The 22,500-nt window shown below is 34.6% G+C and overlaps 2 protein-coding genes across 5 annotated transcripts in view; one reads left to right on the top strand and one right to left on the bottom strand.

Moving 5' to 3' along the window:
- Positions 1 to 2,442, top strand: part of LOC137641684 (uncharacterized) — an 18,308-nt gene extending 15,866 nt beyond the window's left edge. The window contains exon 8 of the mRNA XM_068374474.1: positions 1,000 to 2,442. Coding sequence (XP_068230575.1) covers positions 1,000 to 1,085 — 86 coding nt within the window. The 3' untranslated portion in view covers positions 1,086 to 2,442. The remainder of the gene's footprint in view (positions 1 to 999) is intronic.
- Positions 2,443 to 6,874: 4,432 nt separating this feature from the next.
- LOC137641683 (sialidase-like) lies at positions 6,875 to 13,802 on the bottom strand. Of its 4 annotated transcripts, none has more exons than XM_068374472.1 (5): positions 13,674 to 13,802; positions 10,446 to 10,842; positions 8,671 to 10,358; positions 8,386 to 8,532; positions 6,875 to 7,317 (listed from the first exon to the last, which is right to left on the bottom strand). In XM_068374472.1, exons 1-5 carry the CDS (start codon positions 13,677 to 13,679, stop codon positions 7,261 to 7,263), a joined length of 2,295 nt encoding a protein of 764 aa, XP_068230573.1. In that variant the 5' UTR covers positions 13,680 to 13,802; the 3' UTR covers positions 6,875 to 7,260. The 4 variants fall into 4 exon arrangements, with proteins under 4 accessions (XP_068230573.1, XP_068230572.1, XP_068230570.1 ...); XM_068374471.1 differs by having other exon boundaries at positions 8,671 to 10,606; positions 10,649 to 10,842; XM_068374473.1 differs by having other exon boundaries at positions 6,878 to 7,317; positions 8,671 to 9,635; positions 9,975 to 10,842.
- Between the last annotated feature and the right edge of the window lie 8,698 nt (positions 13,803 to 22,500).

Genomic DNA, 22,500 nt, shown 5'->3' with positions numbered 1-22,500 from the left:
GGGCTATTTTTCTCCAGTTGGAGCCCTTGTGCTTATAGCATCTTGCTTTTCCAAGTAGGGTTGTAGCTTAGATAATAATAATAATAATAATAATAATAATAATAATAATAATAATAATGACAACAGTAACAACAATAATAATAATAAAATAATAATAATAATAATAATAATAATAATGATAATGATATTAATAATAATAGTAACAGCAACAGCAATAATAATAATAATAATAATAATAATAGTAACAGTGACAGTAATAATAATAATAACAATAGTAATAATAATAATAATAATAATAATAATAATAACAATAATAATAACAATAACAATAATAATAACAACAACAACAACCCTCTTGCAAATCAATTAAAATTTATGTCATTTTCCTTATTTTTCCAGTTAACAATTAAGATTGATGTCATTTTCCTTGTTTTTCCAGTTAACAATTAAAATTGATGTCATTTTCCTTGTTTTTCCAGTTAACAATTAAAATTGATGTCATTTTCCTTGTTTTTCCAGTTAACAATTAAAATTGATGTCATTTCCCTTGTTTTTCCAGTTAACAATTAAAATTGATGTCATTTCCCTTGTTTTTCCAGTTAACAATTAAAATTGATGTCATTTCCCTTGTTTTTCCAGTTAACATTTAAAATTGATGTCATTTTCCTTGTTTTTCCAGTTAACAATTAAAATTGATGTCATTTCCCTTGTTTTTCCAGTTAACAATTAAAATTGATGTCATTTTCCTTGTTTTTCCAGTTAACAATTAAAATTGATGTCATTTCCCTTGTTTTTCCAGTTAACAATTAAAATTGATGTCATTTCCCTTGTTTTTCCAGTTAACAATTAAAATTGATGTCATTTCCCTTGTTTTTCCAGTTAACAATTAAAATTGATGTCATTTCCCTTGTTTTTCCAGTTAACAATTAAAATTGATGTCATTTCCCTTGTTTTTCCAGTTAACAATTAAAATTTATGTCATTTTTCTTGTTTTTCCAGTTAACACTGGCCCTGCGATCTTCTGCAACATCTACATGACCCTTCTCGTCTCATCGTGTCTTGTCCTTATGAAGCTCGTCAGCTGATGAACCGGTTGGCTTAATCGTTCTGTGTTTGTAGTTTTCACGGTGATAAGGAATTGGAATCTATTGTAGGGGTTTCTTGTTAGTGTTAGCCGTAGTATTAGTAGTAAGGATGATAGTATTAGATGTAGTAGTAGTAGTAGTAATAGTAGTAGTAGTGCTATTGTTCAAGAATAAGTTTTAGTGACAATTTACTGGTAGTTGTGCAGAGAATAATTATCGACAGACAATATATTTATCGCTCTGATTCCATGAATTTTTTTGCGCTAATATCAAGTCTGTGTTATATATACTGGAAAATCGAAATGAATTAGAACTAGAAAAGCACTCCGAGAGAGCAGACCTCCGCCACGGCAGCTTATTTCTCGAACTTTTGCTCGACCTTGACCTTTAACCTAGGACTTTCAAAATTGAATCACTCCCACGTCTTAACATAACAATTAATCCATGAAAGTTTCACTACTCAATGAGTAAAATTGTGACCTCTGCCACGGCAGCTTATTTCTCGACCTTTTTGTTGACCTTGACCTTTGACCTAGGGCTTTCAAATTTGAATCACTTCCACGTCTCAACATAACACTTAATCCATGAAAGTTTTTCTACTCTTGAGTAAAATTGTGACCTCCGCCACGGCAGCTTATTTATCGACCTTTTTCTTGACCTTGACCTTTGACCTAGGACTTTCAAATTTGAATCACTCCCACGTCTTAGCATAACAATTAATCCATGAAAGTTTCACTACTCAATGAGTAAAAGTGTGACCTCCGCCACGGCAGCATATTTCTCGACCTTTTGTTCGACCTTAACCTTGACCTTTAACCTAGGACTTTCAAAATCAAATCACTCTCACGTCTTAGCATAACAATTAATCCCTGAAAATTTTACTACTCTATGAGTAAAATTGTGACCTCTGCCACAGCACCTTATTTCTCGACCTTTTTCTTGACCTTAACCTTGACCTTTGACCTAGGGCTTTCAAATTTGAATCACTTCAGTGTCTGAACATAACACTTAATCCAGAAAAGTTTCACTATTATATGAGTAAAATTGTGATCTCTGCCACGGCACCTTATTTGTCAACCTTTTTCTTGACCTTAACCTTGACCTTTGACCTAGGACTTTCAAATTTGAATCACTTCAACATCTAAACATAACACTTAATCCAGGAAAGTTTTACTACTCTGTGAGTAAAATTGTGGCCAGGAAGTTGTTCACAAACAGGCAAACAGGGGCAAAAACATAACCTCCTCTCAACTTCGTTGGCGGAGGTAATAACATCATAGATTGGAAAACAATAAAGATTCTGTTCATTTTAATTTTGCATTGCATCCAAGAAAGTTTTTTATTCATTTTCTTCTAGACATGAAGGTGTCCACTCAAAAGAGAGATTAGGAAGAATTTTATTTTTTCAGTTATGTTAGGAAATTCATAGGATACTGTTTATAAAAAAGATTGATAAGGTAATAGTTCTTCATTATTATAAAAAATTGTAGTAAAAAAAAAGAGGTCAAAAGACTAATTGGAATTGATTAGTAAAACTCAAAATTGTATGTTAAAGAATAGAACGCAATGCTTTGGATGTGAAAAGAATAAATTTGACTGGAAAGCCTGTTTAAAGTCTACCTTTTAGAATATAAGAATATGGCGGGGGGGGGGGGGTGTAAATACTAAGAAATTATTTATATGGAGTAACGATGGAAAATGCTGCGACTATAATGAATTTTGCTGTTATATAGTCAGTGATGCCCTATATTATTATTATTATTATTATTATTATTATTATTATTATTATTATTATTATTATTATTATTATTATTCCACTGGTCTTGGGACCACTTGTTGACCCATGACCACTCTTGATAGATTATTCCAATCTCTTCAGTTCTGTGCCACAGTCATCCAATCTCTAGGGTTTAAACCCTCCTGCTGTAGATCCTCCTGTAAACACCTCCTCCAATCTTTTCTTGATCGTCCAGGAGGTCTAAGCCCATCTACATGTGCCAGGAAGATCCTTCTGGGCATTCTTTGCTCCTCCATTCTTGCGACATGCCCTGCGCATTGCATCCTTCTTCCCTTAGCTTATGTGGGGTTGTTTGTCCGCTCTCTCAATTCCCAGTTATGTCTCCTCCATTCTTGTCTTTCTTGGTCGTTTACTTGTCCCACTATGGTTCTTGACCCTTTCACCCCCAAAGGACGTACCGGTACGTTCTTGCAAAACACTGTTATTTACATGTTTTTGCTTATTTTTGATAATTGTATGAGAAACTTCAGGCATTTTCCAAAAGAGTGAGACCAACCTGACCTCTCTAGGACAAAAATTAAGCCTGTTAGAGCAATTTAAAAAAATATATATAGCAAAATGAGCTCGAAATTTAACCTTACCTTGGGGTACTTTATTCTAAAAAACTTCCAGTCTTTTCTTTTATTCTTTTGTCAATGACCATGCTTCACATCCATAGACTAGAATGGGCCTTATTATTGTATCATTCACTCGCAATTTTGTCTTTTCTTATATTGATCTTCTTTTGAGAAGTGTTAACAAACTATAGAGACACCTGTTCCCGGATCCAATTCTTCCATTTATTTCCGCTTACATATTTTTATCTCTGGCTATTTTCATCCTCAAATATTTGAAGCCTTCTACCACTTCAGTTTCCATTCCATCGATGTTGACGTTTCCATCCATAACTCGTTTTCTTGCTTTTTCCATGACTTTTGTTTTATCTTGATTTATATCTAGTCCTATTATTTCTGCTGTTCCTCTGAAGATGTTGGTTAAAGATTCCGTATCCCTCAGATCTTCCGTCACTATGTCTAAGACCTTGATCTATATCATCTACATACCCCAGGCAGTTAACGGTCACTTCCTTATACTTTATCCCCCCCTGGCCTGCCTGTCATCGTTCTTGCTACTTTTCCCATAATGATATTGAACAACATGGGTGACAATTTACATCCCTGCTTCAGCCCAGTCTTTATATCTATTGGTAATGAGAGCTTTTTTTTCCATATCTTACTGATCATTTTGTATTTCTGTAGCAGACTTGAGTCATTCTGATTAATTTATGTGGTTTACCCATTTCCCTCCTGATGCTCCACATTGATGGTTGGTGAATGCTGTCATATGCTTGTTTAAAATCAACTAAGAGATGTCCTTTTATATAACAAGGCACTTCCTCCAATTTTGGGGGGTATCCGGCATCAAAACAAACGAAAAAAGGGGACCTTTTGTCTCTGCGTTCCTTCCAGCCTGACAAGGGCTGGTACTGCTAAGGTGCCACAGTCCACGAAGAGATGTGCTTGATGTTTATTGTGTTCCCAGAAATTTTCAATGATCTGTCGCATAGTGAAAAGCTGGTCTGTTGTTAAACTTCCTTTTCTAAAACCAGCTTGATACTCCCCAATAAGGTTCTCTGCATATGGTCTCATTTGTTCATTTATAATGATGGTCAAAATCTTGTTAGCAGTAACAAGTAAATTTGTTCCTCTATAATTACTACATATTAGTTTATCCCCCTTCTTATGTATCATTATCCCTCCCTCCAATCTATCTGGTATTACTTCCTCCCTCCATATGTAATATATAGATATTACTTGTTTAAAACACATGACCTACAGGTCACTGTGGAAGTAAGAGAAGTGTGAGAAATGCCATAGTCATATCATAAGCAGGATGCGAATGCCAAACCTCAGCAATGTAACATTTTTCATGAAGAGTAAACACAACCAAGCTCGTGAGAAAGAGTTGTCTATGAGAACGGAACAAGTACCTTCCGGTATTAATGTTGTGTTTACTATAAATCCTTAAGTGCTGAGATAACTAAATAAACTTTAGCGTGAATATGGATATTTGTAGCAGTTCATTTTGAGATGTCATACGGAATGGTCATCCGACCAAACCATCTATACTCCTGTGATGGAGATGTTAATACTGTTTTTAAAGAATAAACTATTTTAAAGTTAACTTACCTAGACTTTTCTTGAAGATGTAACATACCAAATCTAATCTAAAACACATTGAAGATGACATTTGAAGGGAACCCAAATGTGTGTTAGTAACAGTAGCACACCAATACATATTATTGTTATGAGATCATGCAGCTTTTCCTCCAGGATATCCCCACCATATTTCCATATTTCTGCTGGAACACTGTCTATTCCTGGGCTTTTGTTATTCTTTAATCTTTTAATTGCACTTCTCACATCATACCTTGTCGGAGCTTCTATTTCTAATTCAGGACCAAAGAAAATCATAATTCCATTATCACCAATTTTGAGAAGAAAACTATTTTCTGCTCTCTGCTTAGGCATTCATCACTAAATTGTAATTTTTTGAAGACACAGGAGACTGGAGAACCACTCTCGACTGTAGAACTCTCTCTCTCTCTCTCTCTCTCTCTCTCTCTCTCTCTCTCTCTCTCTCTCTCTCTCTCTCTCTCTCTCTCTCTCTCTCTCTCTCAAGAGATAGATATTGATTTCTCAACTGCTGGTTTCTTGCTGCAGAATAAATAGCAACTGAAATAACTAATGGACTGTTTCTGTTTGAGAGCTAACTAGTGTGCTCGGCTGATCGCGTGGTCCAGTGCCATTTTGATTCCAAAAGCAATTGTATAAACTGTATAATTAATAGACTTTTGTCTGGATATTTGTCTGGAGGAACGATTATTCACATCCTCGCGCCTCATTCCTTCCGGCGTCTCTGTCAGCCTCCATAATACAATAAGAAAGGGAGGGGCCTGACAGGCCAGAATAGAGAACTAGGGCGGGTCCATCAGGACGTCATGGCTATCTCACCCAAAAATAGATTTTTCTTGGATATTTGTCTGGAGGAACCATTATTCATTTGTATTTTTAATCCTATAAACAACAACAACAGTAACAAATGCATCCGTTTCCATTCAACTGCTGGACAAAGGCCTCAGGCATGTTCTTCCATATGTACATATATATATATATATATATATATATATATATATATATATATATATATATATATATATATATATATATATATGTATATATATACAGTGTATATATATATATATATATATATATATATATATATATATATATATATATATATATATATACACACAACAACAACAAATGTAACCGTTTATAGTCCACTTCAGGACAAATGCCTCAGGCATGTCAATTCATGCCTTCTGTTTGGCCACTTTTCCTCACCATACTGGCCACTGCAGATTGGTATTGGTGAAACATTTTCGTCTGATCACTCACTGCAAACCAACCTAGTATGGGTGGCCCTGTCTAGTACAACGTGGCTAATCATTGCGATATGAAAACCCTTTCACCGCGTTAAGTTATCCCCATTCAGAAAGGGACCCTATAGACTAACCATTAAATTAACAATCCTTTAATTTCGTATACTCGGTATAGGTTAATGTCTTGATTCTGGTAAAGGTAAAAGCAGAAAGACAAACAACTGGAAATGTATAAATTAAGTTTATTTTAATAAATACATATATAATAATCATGTATGATTTATGTGTTATTTGAGCTAGTGTATATTATTAGATTCAAGGAATACTTGTGTCGGGTTGAAAATAGTAAAATCGTGAAGAAAAAGATATGTTTGTTCTGTATAATGCCCATATGTACTTTGAATGTTGTCCTTTTAAATGACAAAGTTAAATTAAGAAAATAATTGTTCTATACTAATTTTTTTTTTAATGAGGCAAATTTACTGACTCGCAGGGGTGCCCTTTTGGCTCTGAAAAGTTTCCTACCACCTGGTTGGTTGGACAAAATCATTCTAACCAATCAGCTAGTGGGAAACTTTTCCGAGCTAAAAGGACACCCCTGCGAGTCAGTTCAAATGTGCCTCATTAAAAAAATTGAGTATAGTAAGAATTGTTTTAAGAAAACTTAGCATATTTCGCGTATGATTCTTGTAGATCTCCAGGGAGTTACATTTCATAAGTGGAAAATTATATTAAAAGCATAATTCCATTTATAAAAATGGAATCTCCGCTGCAATATTGTCCTTTTTCATTTTGAAAATTCAGTGTGAAAATTCATTTCCATTTGGAAGCGTCGTCACAGCCGCAAAGATGAGTATGATTGATCCAGAAGATGATGAAGATTTTAATGATGATCCCAGGATTCGGAGATCCTGGATCCTGGATGATCCTTAAGAAGGAATAAAAATCCCTTTTCACTCATAGGAGATGTCAGCGTGGAAACCGTCTCCGTTGTCATAGAAGTTGACAACCTGCAAATAAGGAAAAAGATTTCTTTTGAATTAGATGTCCTTCACTATTATTATTATGTTACTGTCCTTGAAATATTTTATTGTGAATTTTTATTACTCTAGTTATCTTTTATTTCCTTGTTTCCTTTTCTCACTGAGCTATTTTTTTCCTATTGGAGCCCTTGGGCTTATAGCATCATGCTTTTCCAACTGGGGCTATAGCTTAGCTTGTGATAATAATAATAATAATAATGATAATAATAATAATAATAATATTAGCTAAGCTACAACCCTAGTTGGGAAAGCAGGATGCTATAAGCCCAAGGCGTCCAATAAGGAAAAATAGCCCAGTGAGGAAAGGAAATAAAGAAATAAATAAACTATAAGAGTAGTAATGACTTCAAGAACAGTAACATTAGAATATATCATTCATATATGAACTATTAAAAATTAAAAAAAAAAGGCAAGAGGAAGAGAAATAAGCCTAATAAGATAATGCTCCCCTATATGATAAAGAGCAAGTGTCTGACTACATATAAAGATGTATTCATTTCCTGTCATGCACATGGGTGAGAGGGGGTACTCCGAGAAGTATACTCTGAAACCAAACTCTCCCACAAATTGCCAAACCAGCGGGCTGTAGTGAGGAAATGGGGAGTGGGTGGGAAGAGTTGAATCTGGTGTGTCATGTTTTACGGGTCGCGTACACTATAGTCCATTTCTTTCAGCGATGCATATTTGCACCGACTCGCAGCGGTGCCCTTTTAGCTCGGAAAAGTTTCGTGATCGCTGATTGGTTGGAATTATCTCGTCCAACCAATCAGCGATCCGGAAACTTTTCCGAGCTAAAAGAGCACCGCTGCGAGTCGGTGCAAATATGCATCGCTAAAAGAAATGGACTATAGTTAGATATGATCTCAAGTTATAGTACACGATTGCGTAATAAATAGAGGCGTGCCAATATCTACTCGAAATACTGCCAACGCCTGTGTTTTGATATAGTGGGAGTAGTAATATGAATAGGAATAAAACCTTTGGGCATTAATCTTCCTACCATTCCTCATTGCAATTATTAATGTTTGTACTAACCTGGACGCGACCATCTGGAAGAGTCACTTTGTATTGTCCGCTTGTGCTTTTACCATCACTTCTCTCGACGTGACTAAACATGGCACCTGAATCATCGTCATCAACACCAAATTGGAAGTTATAGGGCATTCCCATCATCATACCACCCTGCAAAAGATCATGAAGAGGATTAGTTATAATTTTCCTAAAAGTTAACACAACTGTAACAATATTAAGCTTTGCGATATTTCATTTGCTTATCCTTAAATACAGTTTAAACACATTCAATATGATCTGTGGACCTACCTTGGTAACAGTGGCTACTAGTTCGCTAGCAGCAGGGATTTCATTTTGGTGATTATCTCCAGCATCCATAGATTTTCCTGGTGCGACTGGTGTTTCATATAAAGTTGAAGGAGCTGATGGTAGTGGCGTTTCGTATAAAGTTGAAGGAACGGATGGCACAGGGACGAAAACAGAAGCCACTTGTTCTGGGAACTGGATGGGGTTTAATGGTGCGACTGGTACATTAACCTGGGTTATAGACTGAACAGAGGAAGATCCTTCATTGTTGGGTAGACCTGCGCTTGACTGAACCAAAGACAGAGCTGAATCAGCCTCTGGAGTCTCGTAAATCCCTGACGGTTCTAAAAGAGCATGAGAATCTGAAGATTCTTCTACAATTACTACAGCTGGGGCGTCGGGCCTAATTTGTTCGGGGAGGACAACATCTGATGCCTGGCTAGTCTGTGAATGTATCTGGAAATCCTGATCTGGCACACCATATAAAGTAGATGGTTCATTTGGAACTGGAACGATATCATCATGAGTCTGGACAAGATCAATGTGCTCATCAAAAACTGGAATAATTTGCTCAGGAGTGCTTGGAACATGCACATGGCCTACAGGAAATGGTGTGTTGTCCACAGTTATTGGCTGCAAAATGGTAGGTTCAACAGCTACTGGAACATTTACAATTGGAGTTGAAATAGATGGAGACTGGTGGATAGGTGTCAAGTTCTCTTCTGCAGGAGTATCATATAGTGTTGAGGGCACAGCAGGCTCTGGGATTATCTGAACAGATGAACCTGGTCCAGTTGAAGTTGATGAAGCATGATGAGCTGTTTGATCACTTGACACTAAAATATTACCTTGAGAAGTATGAGTCAAACCAGGTTGCTGATGAGCGGAAGATTCAGCTGGGACTGCATTTATAGGGCCAGTGGGTTGTGGACCTAGAACTGATGGTTCGGAATGTGTGGGAACGAGACCTCCTGTGCTTTGAACTTGGACGGAGCTCAATTGGTCAGCTGGTGCATGAAGCCCAGAACTTTGAACCAGAATTGAGGACTGGGAAGGAAGATCTGCAACTGGAGCTTCATACAAAGTGGAAGGCTCAGCAGGGACTTGAGAAAATTCAACTGGGCCTGCAGTTATAGGGCCAGTGGGTTGTGGACTTAGAACTGACTGTGTTTGACTAGGAAGCCCTAGACTTGATGGTTCGGGATGTGTTGGAACGAGACCTCCTGTGCTTTGAACTTGGACGGAGCCGAATTGGTCGGCTTGTACAGAAAGCCCAGAACTTTGTTCGGGATGCGTTGGAACGAGACCTCCTGTGCTTTGAACTTGGACGGAGCCGAATTGGTCGGCTGGTACAGGAAGCCCAGAACTTTGTTTGGGATGCGTAGGGACGAGACCTCCTGTGCTTTGAACTTGGACGGAGCCGAATTGGTCGGCTGGTACAGGAAGCCCAGAACTTTGAATCTGAATTGAAGACTGGGAGGGAAGATCTGCCACTGGAGCTTCATACAAAGTGGAAGGCTCAGCAAGGACTTGAGAAAATTCAACTGGGACTTGAGAAGCACCAGTTGCGACTTGAGAAACTTCAACTGGGCCTGCAGTTATGGGGCCAGTGGGTTGTTGACCTGAAACTGACAGTGTTTGACTAGGAAGCCCTAGACTTGTTGATAGTTCGGGATGCGTTGGAACGAGACCTCCTGTGCTTTGAACTTGGACGGAGCCGAATTGGTCGGCTGGTACAGGAAGTCCAGAACTTTGTTCGGGATGCGTGGGGACGAGACCTCCTGTGCTTTGAACTTGGACGGAGCCGAATTGGTCAGCTGGTGCAGGAAGCCCAAAACTTTGAACCTCAATTGAAGACTGGGAAGGAAGATCTGCCACTGGAGCTTCATACAAAGTTGAAAGCCCAGCAGGGACTTGAGCAACTTCAACTGGGACTTGAATAGCACCAGTTGCGACTTGAGAAACTTCAACTGGGACTTGAGAACCACCAGCTGGGACTTGAGAAATACCAGGTACCACTTGAGAATCGGGAACTGGAACAAAAGAAGTCTGGGCAGGAACAGGTAAATCTTCCAATGGAGCTTCGTATAAAGTTGATGGTTGTGGTGGGAGGGGCAGTTTGGCAGCGGATGCAGCCAGAGCTGCCAAAAGGACTCTTCCAATGACAGTAAGTACCTGCAAATAAAAAAAGAAATATTTTAATTTATCTTAGTAAAGCGATACAGTGATGCAAATATTTTACGTTTAATCGGTTTTATTACTCGATGCTTTTGCCTAAACATTTGATTTTGATAAAAGTAAACTTAATATCAAGTACAAGATCCTTATAATTATATGAAATGTCATTTAACCTTGTCAGAATATGATTGAATGTACTAAATGATTATGAAACTAATTGATATATTTAAGAATTAACACGTTTATCGTTGTGGCCTTATAACTATAGTCCATTTCTTTTACCGAGTCATATTTGCACCGACTCGCAACGGTGCCCTTTTAGCTCGGAAAAGTTTCCTGGTCGCTGATTGGTTAGAATTATCTTGTCCAACCAATCACCGATCAGGAAACTTTTCCGAGCTAAAAGGGCACCGCTGCGAGTCGGTGCAAATATGACTCGCTAAAAGAAATGGACTATAACATTAAACGCTGTTTATGAAGATGACAATGCCAATGATATTGTTTCCAATTATAAAAGATGTTTGTATTTTGAAAAACAAAATTATCAAGATGTTCCTAATATATTTTCGATCTTAAGTCCATTTACTCGATGTATCGAAAAATCTTGAAAAGTATTAGCAAATTTTAATCACTTCTACTGTTTGTGTTCGAAGTAAAGAGATTTAAACGCAAATATTTTTTTAAGGATTTTTTTTTTCAATTGAAATTATGAGCGAAAATCTTAAACCAATAAACTCCAAAGAAATTATTTCTTCGTATCGAAAGTCTGATGAGAACCGTCGCCTTTGATAAATTTTATAAGAATATGAATTTATATGAATTAAGAATCTGTTATAGATTAGTCATGACAAGAACAGAAAGAATAGTCACACAGCAGACGGTGAGTTCTGTCAGAAAATTATTAATAAATAAACTCTTCACTTTGATTTATAACGTTCATTACCTTATTTTCAAAGTCTCTCATTAGACAAACAAATAAGCATACGAAAATAAGTCACTTACTAATCCACTTAGTTTTGTAGCATGAATATTCCAAAATTTCTGAATTCATGTCACTCGAAAATATGTTCAAGATTCACCAAAAGATTTATTATATAATAAGTTAAAAAATAAGTAACAAATTTCATGAGTATTAAAAATTTGTGAATCCACATCACTCAAAAATATGTTCGAGAGTCTTAAAAGGATTTAGAATATAATGAGTTAACAAAAGCACTCTTAACAAATTTCATGAATATTCAACATTTCATAATTCATATCACTCAAAAATACGGTCGAGACTACTAAAAGGAGTTGTAATATAAATTGAAAAAAATGCACTCTTAAAAAATTTCATGACTATTCAAAATTTCTTCATTCATGCGCTCAAAAATATGTTCGAGACTTTTAAATGGAGTTAGAATATAAGTTAACAAAAGCACTCGTGACAAATTTCGTGAATATTCCAAAATTTGTGAATCCACATCACTCAAAAATATGTTCGAGACTCTTAAAAGGAATTAGAATATAATGAGTTAAGAAATGTACTCTTAAAAAATTTCATGAATGTTTAAAATTTCTTAATTCATATCGCTCAAAAATACGATCGAGATTACTAAAAGGAGTTAGAATATAATGAGTTAACAAAAGCACTCTTAACAAATTTCATGAATATTCAACATTTCATAATTCATGTCACTCAAAAATATGTTCAAGATTCCTCAAAAGATTTATCATATAGTAAGTTATAAAATGTACTAGTAACAAATTTCATGAATATTAAAAATTTGTGATTCCACATCACTCAAAAATATGTTCAAGATTCCTCAAAAGATTTATCATATAATAAGTTAAAAAATGTACTAGTAACAAATTTCGTGAATATTCAAAATTTGTGAATCCACATCACTCAAAAATATGTTCGAGACTCTCAAAAGGAGTTAGAATATAATGAGTTGAGAAATTTACTCATAAAAAATTTCATGAATATTCAAAATTTCTGATTTCATATCGCTCAAAAATACATTCGAGAATCTCAAACGGACTTAATATATAATAAGTTAACAAATGCACTCGTAACAAATTTCAGGAATATGCAAAATTTCTTAATTCATATCACTCAAAAATGTGTTTGAGACTCAAAAGGAGTTATAAGTTAAAAAATACACTTTTAAAAAATTTCATGAATATTAAAAATTTCATATTTCTCAAAAATACGTTCAAGTCTCCCAAAAGAAGTTAAGATATAATAAGTTAAATGCACTCTTGGAAAATTCAAAGTCTCCAATAATTAAAATCCACTTTTTATCTACAAATGAAAGACGCAATAATTAAAATTCACTTATTATCTACAAATGAAAGATGCAATAATTAAAATCCACTTATTATCTACAAATGAAAGACGCAATAATAAAAATCAACTTATTATCTACAAATGAAAGACGCAATAATTAAAATCCACTCATTATCTACAAATGAAAGACGCAATAATTAAAATCCACTTATTATCTACAAATGAAAGACGCAATAATTAAAATCCACTTATTATCTACAAATGAAAGACGCAATAATTAAAATCCACTTATTATCTACAAATAAAAGACGCAATGATTAAAATCCACTTATTATCTACAAATGAAAGACGCAATAATTAAAATCCACTTATTATCTACAAATGAAAGACGCAATAATTAAAATCCACTTATTATCTACAAATGAAAGACGCAATAATTAAAATCCACTTATTATCTACAAATGAAAGACGCAATAATTAAAATCCACTTATTATCTACAAATTCAAAGTCTCCAATAATCAAAATCCACTTATTATCTACAAATGGAAGACGCACCTGCATTTCGTAGCGATCCAAAGGGTAAGATGACACCACAGGCACAGTCGGTTGCTTTATATACCCGCTTGCAACCGTGACGTCACGGATATCAGTGACGTGGCTGTGACGTCAGGGCATTTCGTGTTGCCATACCACGACCTTGGAATTGCCCACCATCCGGCCCGCTGGAATCCAGGGAGGGGAATCCAGACCAGCGTCGCCCGGATATATCGGAATATAGTTTATAGTTCTGGAAAAGACGTTTCAGTCTCTAGTATGATTTCTCTCTCTCTCTCTCTCTCTCTCTCTCTCTCTCTCTCTCTCTCTCTCTCTCTCTCTCTCTCTCTCTCTCATACATGTTGCTTAGTATGATTTATCTCTCTCTCTCTCTCTCATACATGTTCCTTAGTATGATTTCTCTCTCTCTCTCTCTCTCTCTCTCTCTCTCTCTCTCTCTCATACATGTTCCTTAGTATGATTTCCCCCCCCCCTCTCTCTCTCTCTCTCTCTCTCAAGATATGAATAACCCATATCAACCACATGATCAGCAAAGCTGTACAAGACAGTGTCATCCATACTAGGTTGGTTTGCTGTGACTGATCAGTCAAAAGTCACCCACCGTCAACAATCCACAGTTGGCCAGCGTGGTGATGAAAACTGACCAAACCCCGGACATGAATAAGGACTTTTCCGAGGCCTTTATCCTGCAGTCGACTGGAAACGGCTGCATTTCTTGTTGCTGTTGTTTCTCCAGAGTGTTCCCCTGAGTCGCACTTGTGTCTTGAATGGTCTCCCGGGCCCCGTCGCCATGCTATATGCCCCATAGGATTTTATTCCATTAAACGAGGCACGTTACTCCTGGAAAACCTCTAATAAAAAGGTTCAATATTTAAGTTCAGTACTTAAGCTCAATATATACAGTTTATATAATGTATATATTTATATATATAAATATATGTATATATATATATATATATATATATATATATATATGTATATATGTATATATACATATATATATATATATATATATATATATATATATATATAAATATATACAGTATATATATATATATATATATATATATATATATATATATATATGTATATATATATATGTATATATATATATATATACATATATATATACTGTACATATAGGGGCTCTATATATAGGCCACCTCAAATATAATTGTTGATAGTTTTCACCAAGAAATTCTATTCATAGAACCTCCTGGTCAAAACTATCAACAATTATATTTGAGATGGCCTATTGGAAACGTTCCTGTTTGGCGATCTACCTGACTGGAGTTCCATCCCCGCTCAAGCTCAACAGTTCCTTGTAGTGTCTGCAACCTCACCATCCATGTGAGCTATGGATAGGGGATTTGGTGGAGCCTATAGGTTTACCTACTGAGTCATCAGCAGCCATTGCCTGGCCCTCCTAAGTCGTAGCTTAGGTGACTGTCTTGGGCGTTAATCCTATGACTATATGATCAGTCTCTAGGCCATTATCACTATCCCTTGCCTCTGCCATTCATGAGCGGCCTTTAAGCCTTGAATTAAGGGTGATTCTCTAATTAAGGTGGTGCAATTAATAACCTAGTTAAGGAATCAATTAGCATATGATTCAAAGTATCATTAACAGAGTTAAAATATTTGTTTTTGATGTTGTTAATAGTTTATATATGACATGTCTGTTTTGACGTTGTTACTTATTTTAGAATGATTTATTGTTAATTTGTTCGCTTCATTTATTTATTTCCTTATTTCCTTTCCTCACTGGGCTATTTTTCCCTGTTGGAGCCCCTGGGCTTATAGCATCTTGCTTTTCCAACTAGGGTTGTAGCTTGGATAGTAATAATAATAATAATAATAATAACACACCACGTTAAGTAAACTCTCTTATCAAAACGTTCAATTACCACGTTAAGAACATTATTTTAAATCTGTAGTGAACTTTCCGCTTAAAAAAAAAACTCAGAAAATATACTAAAACTCGGATTAAGTATTGCTTGAGGGTACAACCGGGCACGCTATTTTATCTAATTCCTTATTACCTTTCCTCACTGCGCTATTTTCCCTGTTGGAGCCCTTGGACTTATAGGATCCTGCTTTTCCAACTAGGGTTTTAGCTTAGCTAATAATAATAATAATAATAATAATAATAATAATAATAATAATAATAATAATAATAATAATAATAATAATATGCATTGAACTTTCTAACTAGAAATCTGGGTAGGAAATATGAAACCCTTATTAAATCATGTTTATCAAGAAAACCATCAATAATATACAGATTTGGATTTTATAAAATAATTAAGTATTTTAATAAATTTCACATAAGTTTCGACCTTGAACTTTGAAAATAAATAGCAGGAATTGTCGTAAAGTAAATTCAAAAAGTGAAATATGGAACAAAAATTCAAATAGATTAATCGATCTCATATAAGTGGAGTGTATTAAGATATCAATATATGAATTAGCTGTTAGATCTTCCCTTTCTGAGTGCGGGTGTGCCTTAACGTGGTGAAAGGGTTTGCACTAATCAGGGACACCCCTACTAGGTTGGTATGCTATGAGCAATCAAACGAAAATCTCTCACCATGACCAATCTGCGCTGGCCACCTTGGTGATGAAAATGGGCCAAACCTTGGGGTTCGAATCTCCACCCGGCCAGAAGCTGTTACCATAAAATGAATTGCAAGTGGATATATATTCCCAAGTTAGAATTCGGTATTAAATGCCATTCGTGGGTGATATTTACATTGATTGAAATCACGTGTGCTTGTGATATATGTTCATGAATTGACATGTCTGAGGCCTTTGTTCTGCAGTGGAGTAGAAACGGCTGCAGTTGTTGTTGTTGTTGATGATGTTGTTTGTTACGTACAAAGTCATGATCAGTTTTGTTACATTGAAGGTGGTGTCAAACTAGATAATGCGACTATACATGGCAAATTAAGTTTTAAAACATCTGTTACTATATATCAGGAAAACTTTTTACTAATGTAACCGATATTTTGTACTGGTCCATAAACAAAGTCATTTATATAAAAGACACAAAATTTTTTTGAAGGGAAAAGGAAAAGACAAAAAGAAGACAAAATTTCATTGAAGAAAAGTGAAGACAAAATTTCATTGAAGGAAAAACGATAAGACAAAAATATGTCGCCCTTTAAAGAAAAGCCTGAAAAAGGTAAAAAATAAGGCTTACAATAAGAAAATAAAGGAGAGAAACATCTTTTACAAATGTAACTGATATTTTATACTGGTTCATAAACAAAGTCATTTATATAAAAGACACAAAATTTAATTGAAGGGAAAAGGAAAAGACAAAAAGAAGACAAAATTTCATTGAGGAAAAATTAAGACAAAATTTCATTGAAGAAAAAATGAAGACAAAATTTCATTGAAGAGAAAAGGAAAAGACAAAAAGAAGACAAAATTTCATTGAAGAAAAAATGAAGACAAAATTTCATTGAAGGGGAAAAGGAAAAGACAAAAAGAAGACAAAATTTCATTGAAGGAAAAGTGAAAAGACAAAATTTCATTGAAGGAAAAATTAAGACAAAAAGAAGAAATTTTCATTGAAGGAAAAGTGAAAAGACAAAATTTCATTGAAGGAAAAATGATAAGACAATAAAGATATACCCCATTCAAGAAAAGACTGAAATTGATAAGCCAAAATGGTGCCGCCCCGTCAAGAAAAGTCTGAAAAAGGTAAAAAATAAGGCTTACAATAAAAGAATAAAGGTGAGACACATTAAAGGAACAATAGACCTTTCCACCGTGAGTGAGTCAGCTCTTGCCCATTTCAGTCAAAAAAAAAAAGAAAAAAAAATATATATATTAGAATACTGTAACAGGATTACAACTTTTTACCCATCTCCATTTTCCATTTCCGCTTCGAAGTGTCAAAAAAAAATAAATGAAAAAAAAAAAATAAAAAGACCGTAAGAAAATGATGTTGAAATTAACCAAATAGAATAACCATTTTGTAAATATGAGAAAGAAACTTTATGCTTTCTTGGTAGCTTTAGCAAGCAATGGTGCAGATGGGACAAGCACAGAGAGAGAGAGAGAGAGAGAGAGAGAGAGAGAGAAACTAAATTCACAATGTATTTATAGATGCTTTGGAACGGTTGTGATATCAGAGAGAGACAGAGAAAACTAAATTCACAATGTATTTATAGATGCTTTCGAACGGTTGTGATATCAGAGAGAGAGAGAAAAAAAACTAAATTAACAATGTATTTACAGATGCTTTCGAACGGTTGTGATATCAGAGAGAGAGAGAGAAAAAAAAAACTAAATTCACAATGTATTTATAGACGCTTCAAGCGGTTGTGATATCAGAGAGAGAGAGAGAAAATTAAATTCACAATGTATTTATAGAAGCTTCAAGCGGTTGTGATATGAGAGAGAGAGAGAGAGAGAGAGAGAGAGAGAGAACACTAAATTCACAATGTATTTATAGATGCTTTCAAACGGTTGTGATATTAGAGAGAGAGAGAGAGAGAGAGAACTAAATTTACAATGTATTTATAGATGCTTTCAAACGGTTGTGATATCAAAAACAGAGAGAGAGAGAGAGAGAGAGAGAGAGAGAGAAAGAGAAAACTAAATTCACAATGTATTTATAGACGCTTTCAAGCGGTTGTGATATCAGAGAGAGAGAGAGAGAGAGAGAGAGAGAGAGAGGGGAACTTAATGCTTTATTGGTAATTTTGGCAAGCAATGCATATGGGACAAACAGAGAGAGAGAAATAAAAAACTAAATTGACATTGTATTTATAGATGCTTTCAAAGGTTTGTGATATCATAAACACACAGAGAGAGAGAGAGAGAGAGAGAGAGAGAGAGAGAGAGAGAGAGATGTCCACTGATATTTCTTCCTCATTCTTAGTCCAGATTTCATGACTCAAATCAGGAAGAATAGAGAGAGAGAGAGAGAGAGAGAGAGAGAGAGAGAGAGCCACTGAATATCTTCCCCACACTTGGTCCAGATTTCATGACTCAAATCAGGAAGAATAGAGAGAGAGAGAGAGAGAGAGATATAATGTCATACGTTTTTCTTAACAGCCCCCGAAGGCAATGATGATAATAATATTACAATGGCAATAATAATAATAATGATAATAATAATAATAATAATAATAATAATAATAATAAATAATAATAATGCAAGAACAAGACAAGAGAGAAAAAACTTCATGTAATAAACTGAAGAGAAAATAAAGAGAAATATTAAGAAAATACAACGAGATCTACAGTGCATTGAGAATGCCCCCTGAGTTCACAATGTCCAATTTCGGAATGTCCCGAGGGTGTCCTTGACCTTGTAGGAGAAGGGGCGAAGGATGAGTCACCAGGGGAGGATGCGAGGGGCTAATACTCGGGGAATATTACCTGTGTTCTTTACGTATGGATGTACTGATGTGTGTGTGTATATATATATATATATATATACATATATATATATATATATATATACAGTACATAAACTGTACATATATACTGTACATATAGGGGCCTATATATATATATAGAGAGAGAGAGAGAGGAGAGAGAGAGAGAGAGCCCCTATATGTACAGTATATATATACAGTTTATATACTGTATTATTTATTATATATATATATATAATATATAGATCTCATCATCACCATCATCTGCTACACTTATTGATGTAAATGGCCTCATATATATATATATATATGTGTGTGTGTGTGTGTGTGCGTGTGCATTATATATAGATACGTTTGTGCATATTTATGTTTGTGTTCCATAGTCAACCGACTTGGAAGTGGCCCCAGGTAAGACCAGGTATCGGAGAAAACAAAGAAAAAAGAAAGAAAAAAAAGAAAACCCCGAGACAAAGGTTCTCATGCTTCCATTTTTCTTCTTCTTCTTCTTCTTCATCTTCTTCTTCTTCTTCTTCTTCTTCTTCTTCTTCTTCTTCTTCTTCTTCTTCTTCTTCTTCCAGGATATAACCTTACATTTTCGAACGCTCACTATAAAGCCAATATTTCTCACCGATTCAATCCTCACTTTTGTGTGGGTTTTTAGAATTATCTGAAAACATGAAAAAATGAATACCTAAAACCGAAAAGAAATTTCAAGTGTGTATATATATATATATATATATACACACACACATATATATACATATATATATGTGTATATATATACATATATATATATATATATGTATGTATATATACATATATATATATATATACATATATATATATATATATGTATATATATATATATATATATTTACTGTACATACATATACATATATATATATATATATACACAAGGTAAATTTCTTTCCATATAATCACCCTGTTTATTTTAAGTTTCAACCCCAAAAAATTATATCATGCCAAAAGAGTCACAGATATTATTTCAATTTCCAAATTATGAAGATTCAAATATTTTAACCGTAATATTATTACCAATCTATTGGTGACATTTTCAAAGTGAAATGAATTATTCGAATTATATAATTATTACTTTTCGTACTTTTTTCAGTACTGAGAAAACAGTTCCGTCTTCTTTCTTTCCCCTACAGAAATGTTCGTTTAATAATGATTAATAATTCGTTAATTAATCAATTGATAGATAAATGATAATAATTAATCCAAGATTCTAAATGATTTGGTTTTTTCATCTTCAGTGAAGTCTTTTGACCTTTTTTGCCATGAATTTGAGAGAGAGAGAGAGAGAGAGAGAGAGAGAGAGAGAGAGAGCATAGTTTTGTAGTATGTGTAAGGAAAGAGAGAATAGTTTTCTTGTGTGTGTGAGGAGAGAGAGAGAGAGAGAGAGAGAGAGAGAGAGAGCATAGTTTTGTAGTATGTGTAAGGAAAGAGAGCATAGTTTTCTTGTGTGTGTAAGGAGAGAGAGAGAGAGAGAGAGAGAGAGAGGAGAGAGCATAGTTTTGTAGCATGAGTAAGGGAAGAGAGAATAGTTTTCTTGTGTGTGAAAGAGAGAGAGAGAGAGAGAGAGAGAGAGAGAGCATAGTTTTGTAGTATGTGTAAGGAAAGAGAGAATAGTTTTCTTGTGTGTAAGGAGAGAGAGAGAGAGAGAGAGAGAGAGAGAGCATAGTTTTGTAGTATGTGTAAGGAAAGAGAGAATAGTTTTCTTGTGTGTGTAAGGAGAGAGAGAGAGAGAGAGAGAGAGAGAGAGAGAGAGCTCTAACCCAAGATTTCATAAGGTTTAATCCATTTTCGAATATTTAATCCAAGATAAATTAGCTTATTAGCCATTGGATTATGAGGAGAGAGAGAGAGAGAGAGAGAGAGAGAGAGAGAGAAAATAAAAGAAGCATAGAAGAAAAAGAGACATAGAAGAGACATAGACTAATTTACAATAGAAAAAAGAGAAATATGAAAAGGGATATACAAAAGAAAAGAATTAAGGGAAGAGAAATAAAGATTAAAATGCAGTAAAGCAATGGGAGATACAGAGGAAAAGAATGAGACTAATGAAAAGGAGAAAGAAAAGGGAAATGACCTCGTATCAAGATCACAGGAGGTGTAATAGTGTCGTAACTGGAGTTTCCCTAAGGTCAAGATATACCCTTTTGGACACTTACGGTTGACGAGTATTAGTGGAATGTCCTCCCAAGTGACGTCACATTTCCGAAGGGTCTTGTCTTCAAGGAGCAATTTCGTAATCGAAAAATATATCCGCTTATAATAAAATGATACAGAAAGATTATTGGTACTTTAATATTAATTGCCCCACCAGTAATTATTATTATTATGATTATTATTATTATTATTATTATTATTACTATTATTATTATTATTATTATCATTGAGCAATTTCCTAATCGAAATATATCCGCTTATAATAAAATGATACAGAAAAATTATTGGTACTTTAATATTAATTGCCCCACCACTAATTATTATTATTATTATTATTATTATTATTATTATTATTATTATTATTATTGAGCAATTTCGTAATCGAAATATATCCGCTTATAATAAAATGATACAGAAAGATTATTGGTACTTTAATATTAATTGCCCCACCACTAATTATTATTATTATTATTATTATTATTATTATTATTATTATTATTATTATTAATTGCTAAGCTACAACCCTAGTTGGAAAAGCAGGATTCTATAAGTAGGGGGCTCCAAGAGGGAAAATAGCTAAGTGAGGAAAGGAAACAAGGAAAAAGTAAATATTTTAGAATAACATTAAAATGAATATCTCCTATATAAACTATAAAAACTTTAACAAACCAGGAGGAAGAGAAATTAAATAGAACAGTGTGCCCGAGTGTACCCTCAAGCAAGAGAACTCTAACCCAAGATAGTGGAAGACCATGGTACAGAGGCTATGGCACTATCCAAGAACAGAGAACCATGGTTTGATTTTGGAGTGTCCCTCTTCTAGAAGAACTGCTTACCATAGCTAAAGAGTCTCTTCTGAACAATTACAGTGCAGTAGTTAACCCCTTGGGTGAGGAAGAATTGTTTGGTAATCTCAGTGTTGTCCGGTGTATGAGGACAGAGGAGAATCTGCAAAGAATAGGCCAGACTATTCGGTGAATGTGTAGGCAAAGGGAAAGTGAACCGTAACCAGAGAGAAGTATCCAAGGTAGTGCTGTCTGGCCAATCAAAGGACCCCATAACTCTCCGATATAACTTTGGTACTATTTTTTAGGTTAGGTTAGGTTAGGTTTGAATGTTATCCGCTTACAGACTAACCAAACCTAACCTAACTTAAAAAATAGTGCTAGGGATATATCGAAAATTACTGGTGAAGCAATAACAGAAAAATACCAGATTACTTAATTAATGTTTATTTC

The sequence above is a fragment of the Palaemon carinicauda genome, chromosome 5 (assembly GCF_036898095.1).
Source record: "Palaemon carinicauda isolate YSFRI2023 chromosome 5, ASM3689809v2, whole genome shotgun sequence".
Taxonomy (NCBI): Eukaryota; Metazoa; Arthropoda; class Malacostraca; order Decapoda; family Palaemonidae; genus Palaemon; species Palaemon carinicauda.
This window is presented reverse-complemented; position numbering and strand designations above follow the sequence as displayed.

Excerpts from the sequence above, each read along its gene's own strand:
- LOC137641683 (XM_068374469.1), bottom strand. Across the intron at positions 8,533-8,670 it reads TAGTAGCCACTGTTACCAAG|GGTGGTATGATGATGGGAAT; the intron begins GTAGGTCCACAG and ends GATCTTTTGCAG. Across the intron at positions 7,318-8,385 it reads TTCCAGATGGTCGCGTCCAG|GTTGTCAACTTCTATGACAA; the intron begins GTTAGTACAAAC and ends CCTTATTTGCAG.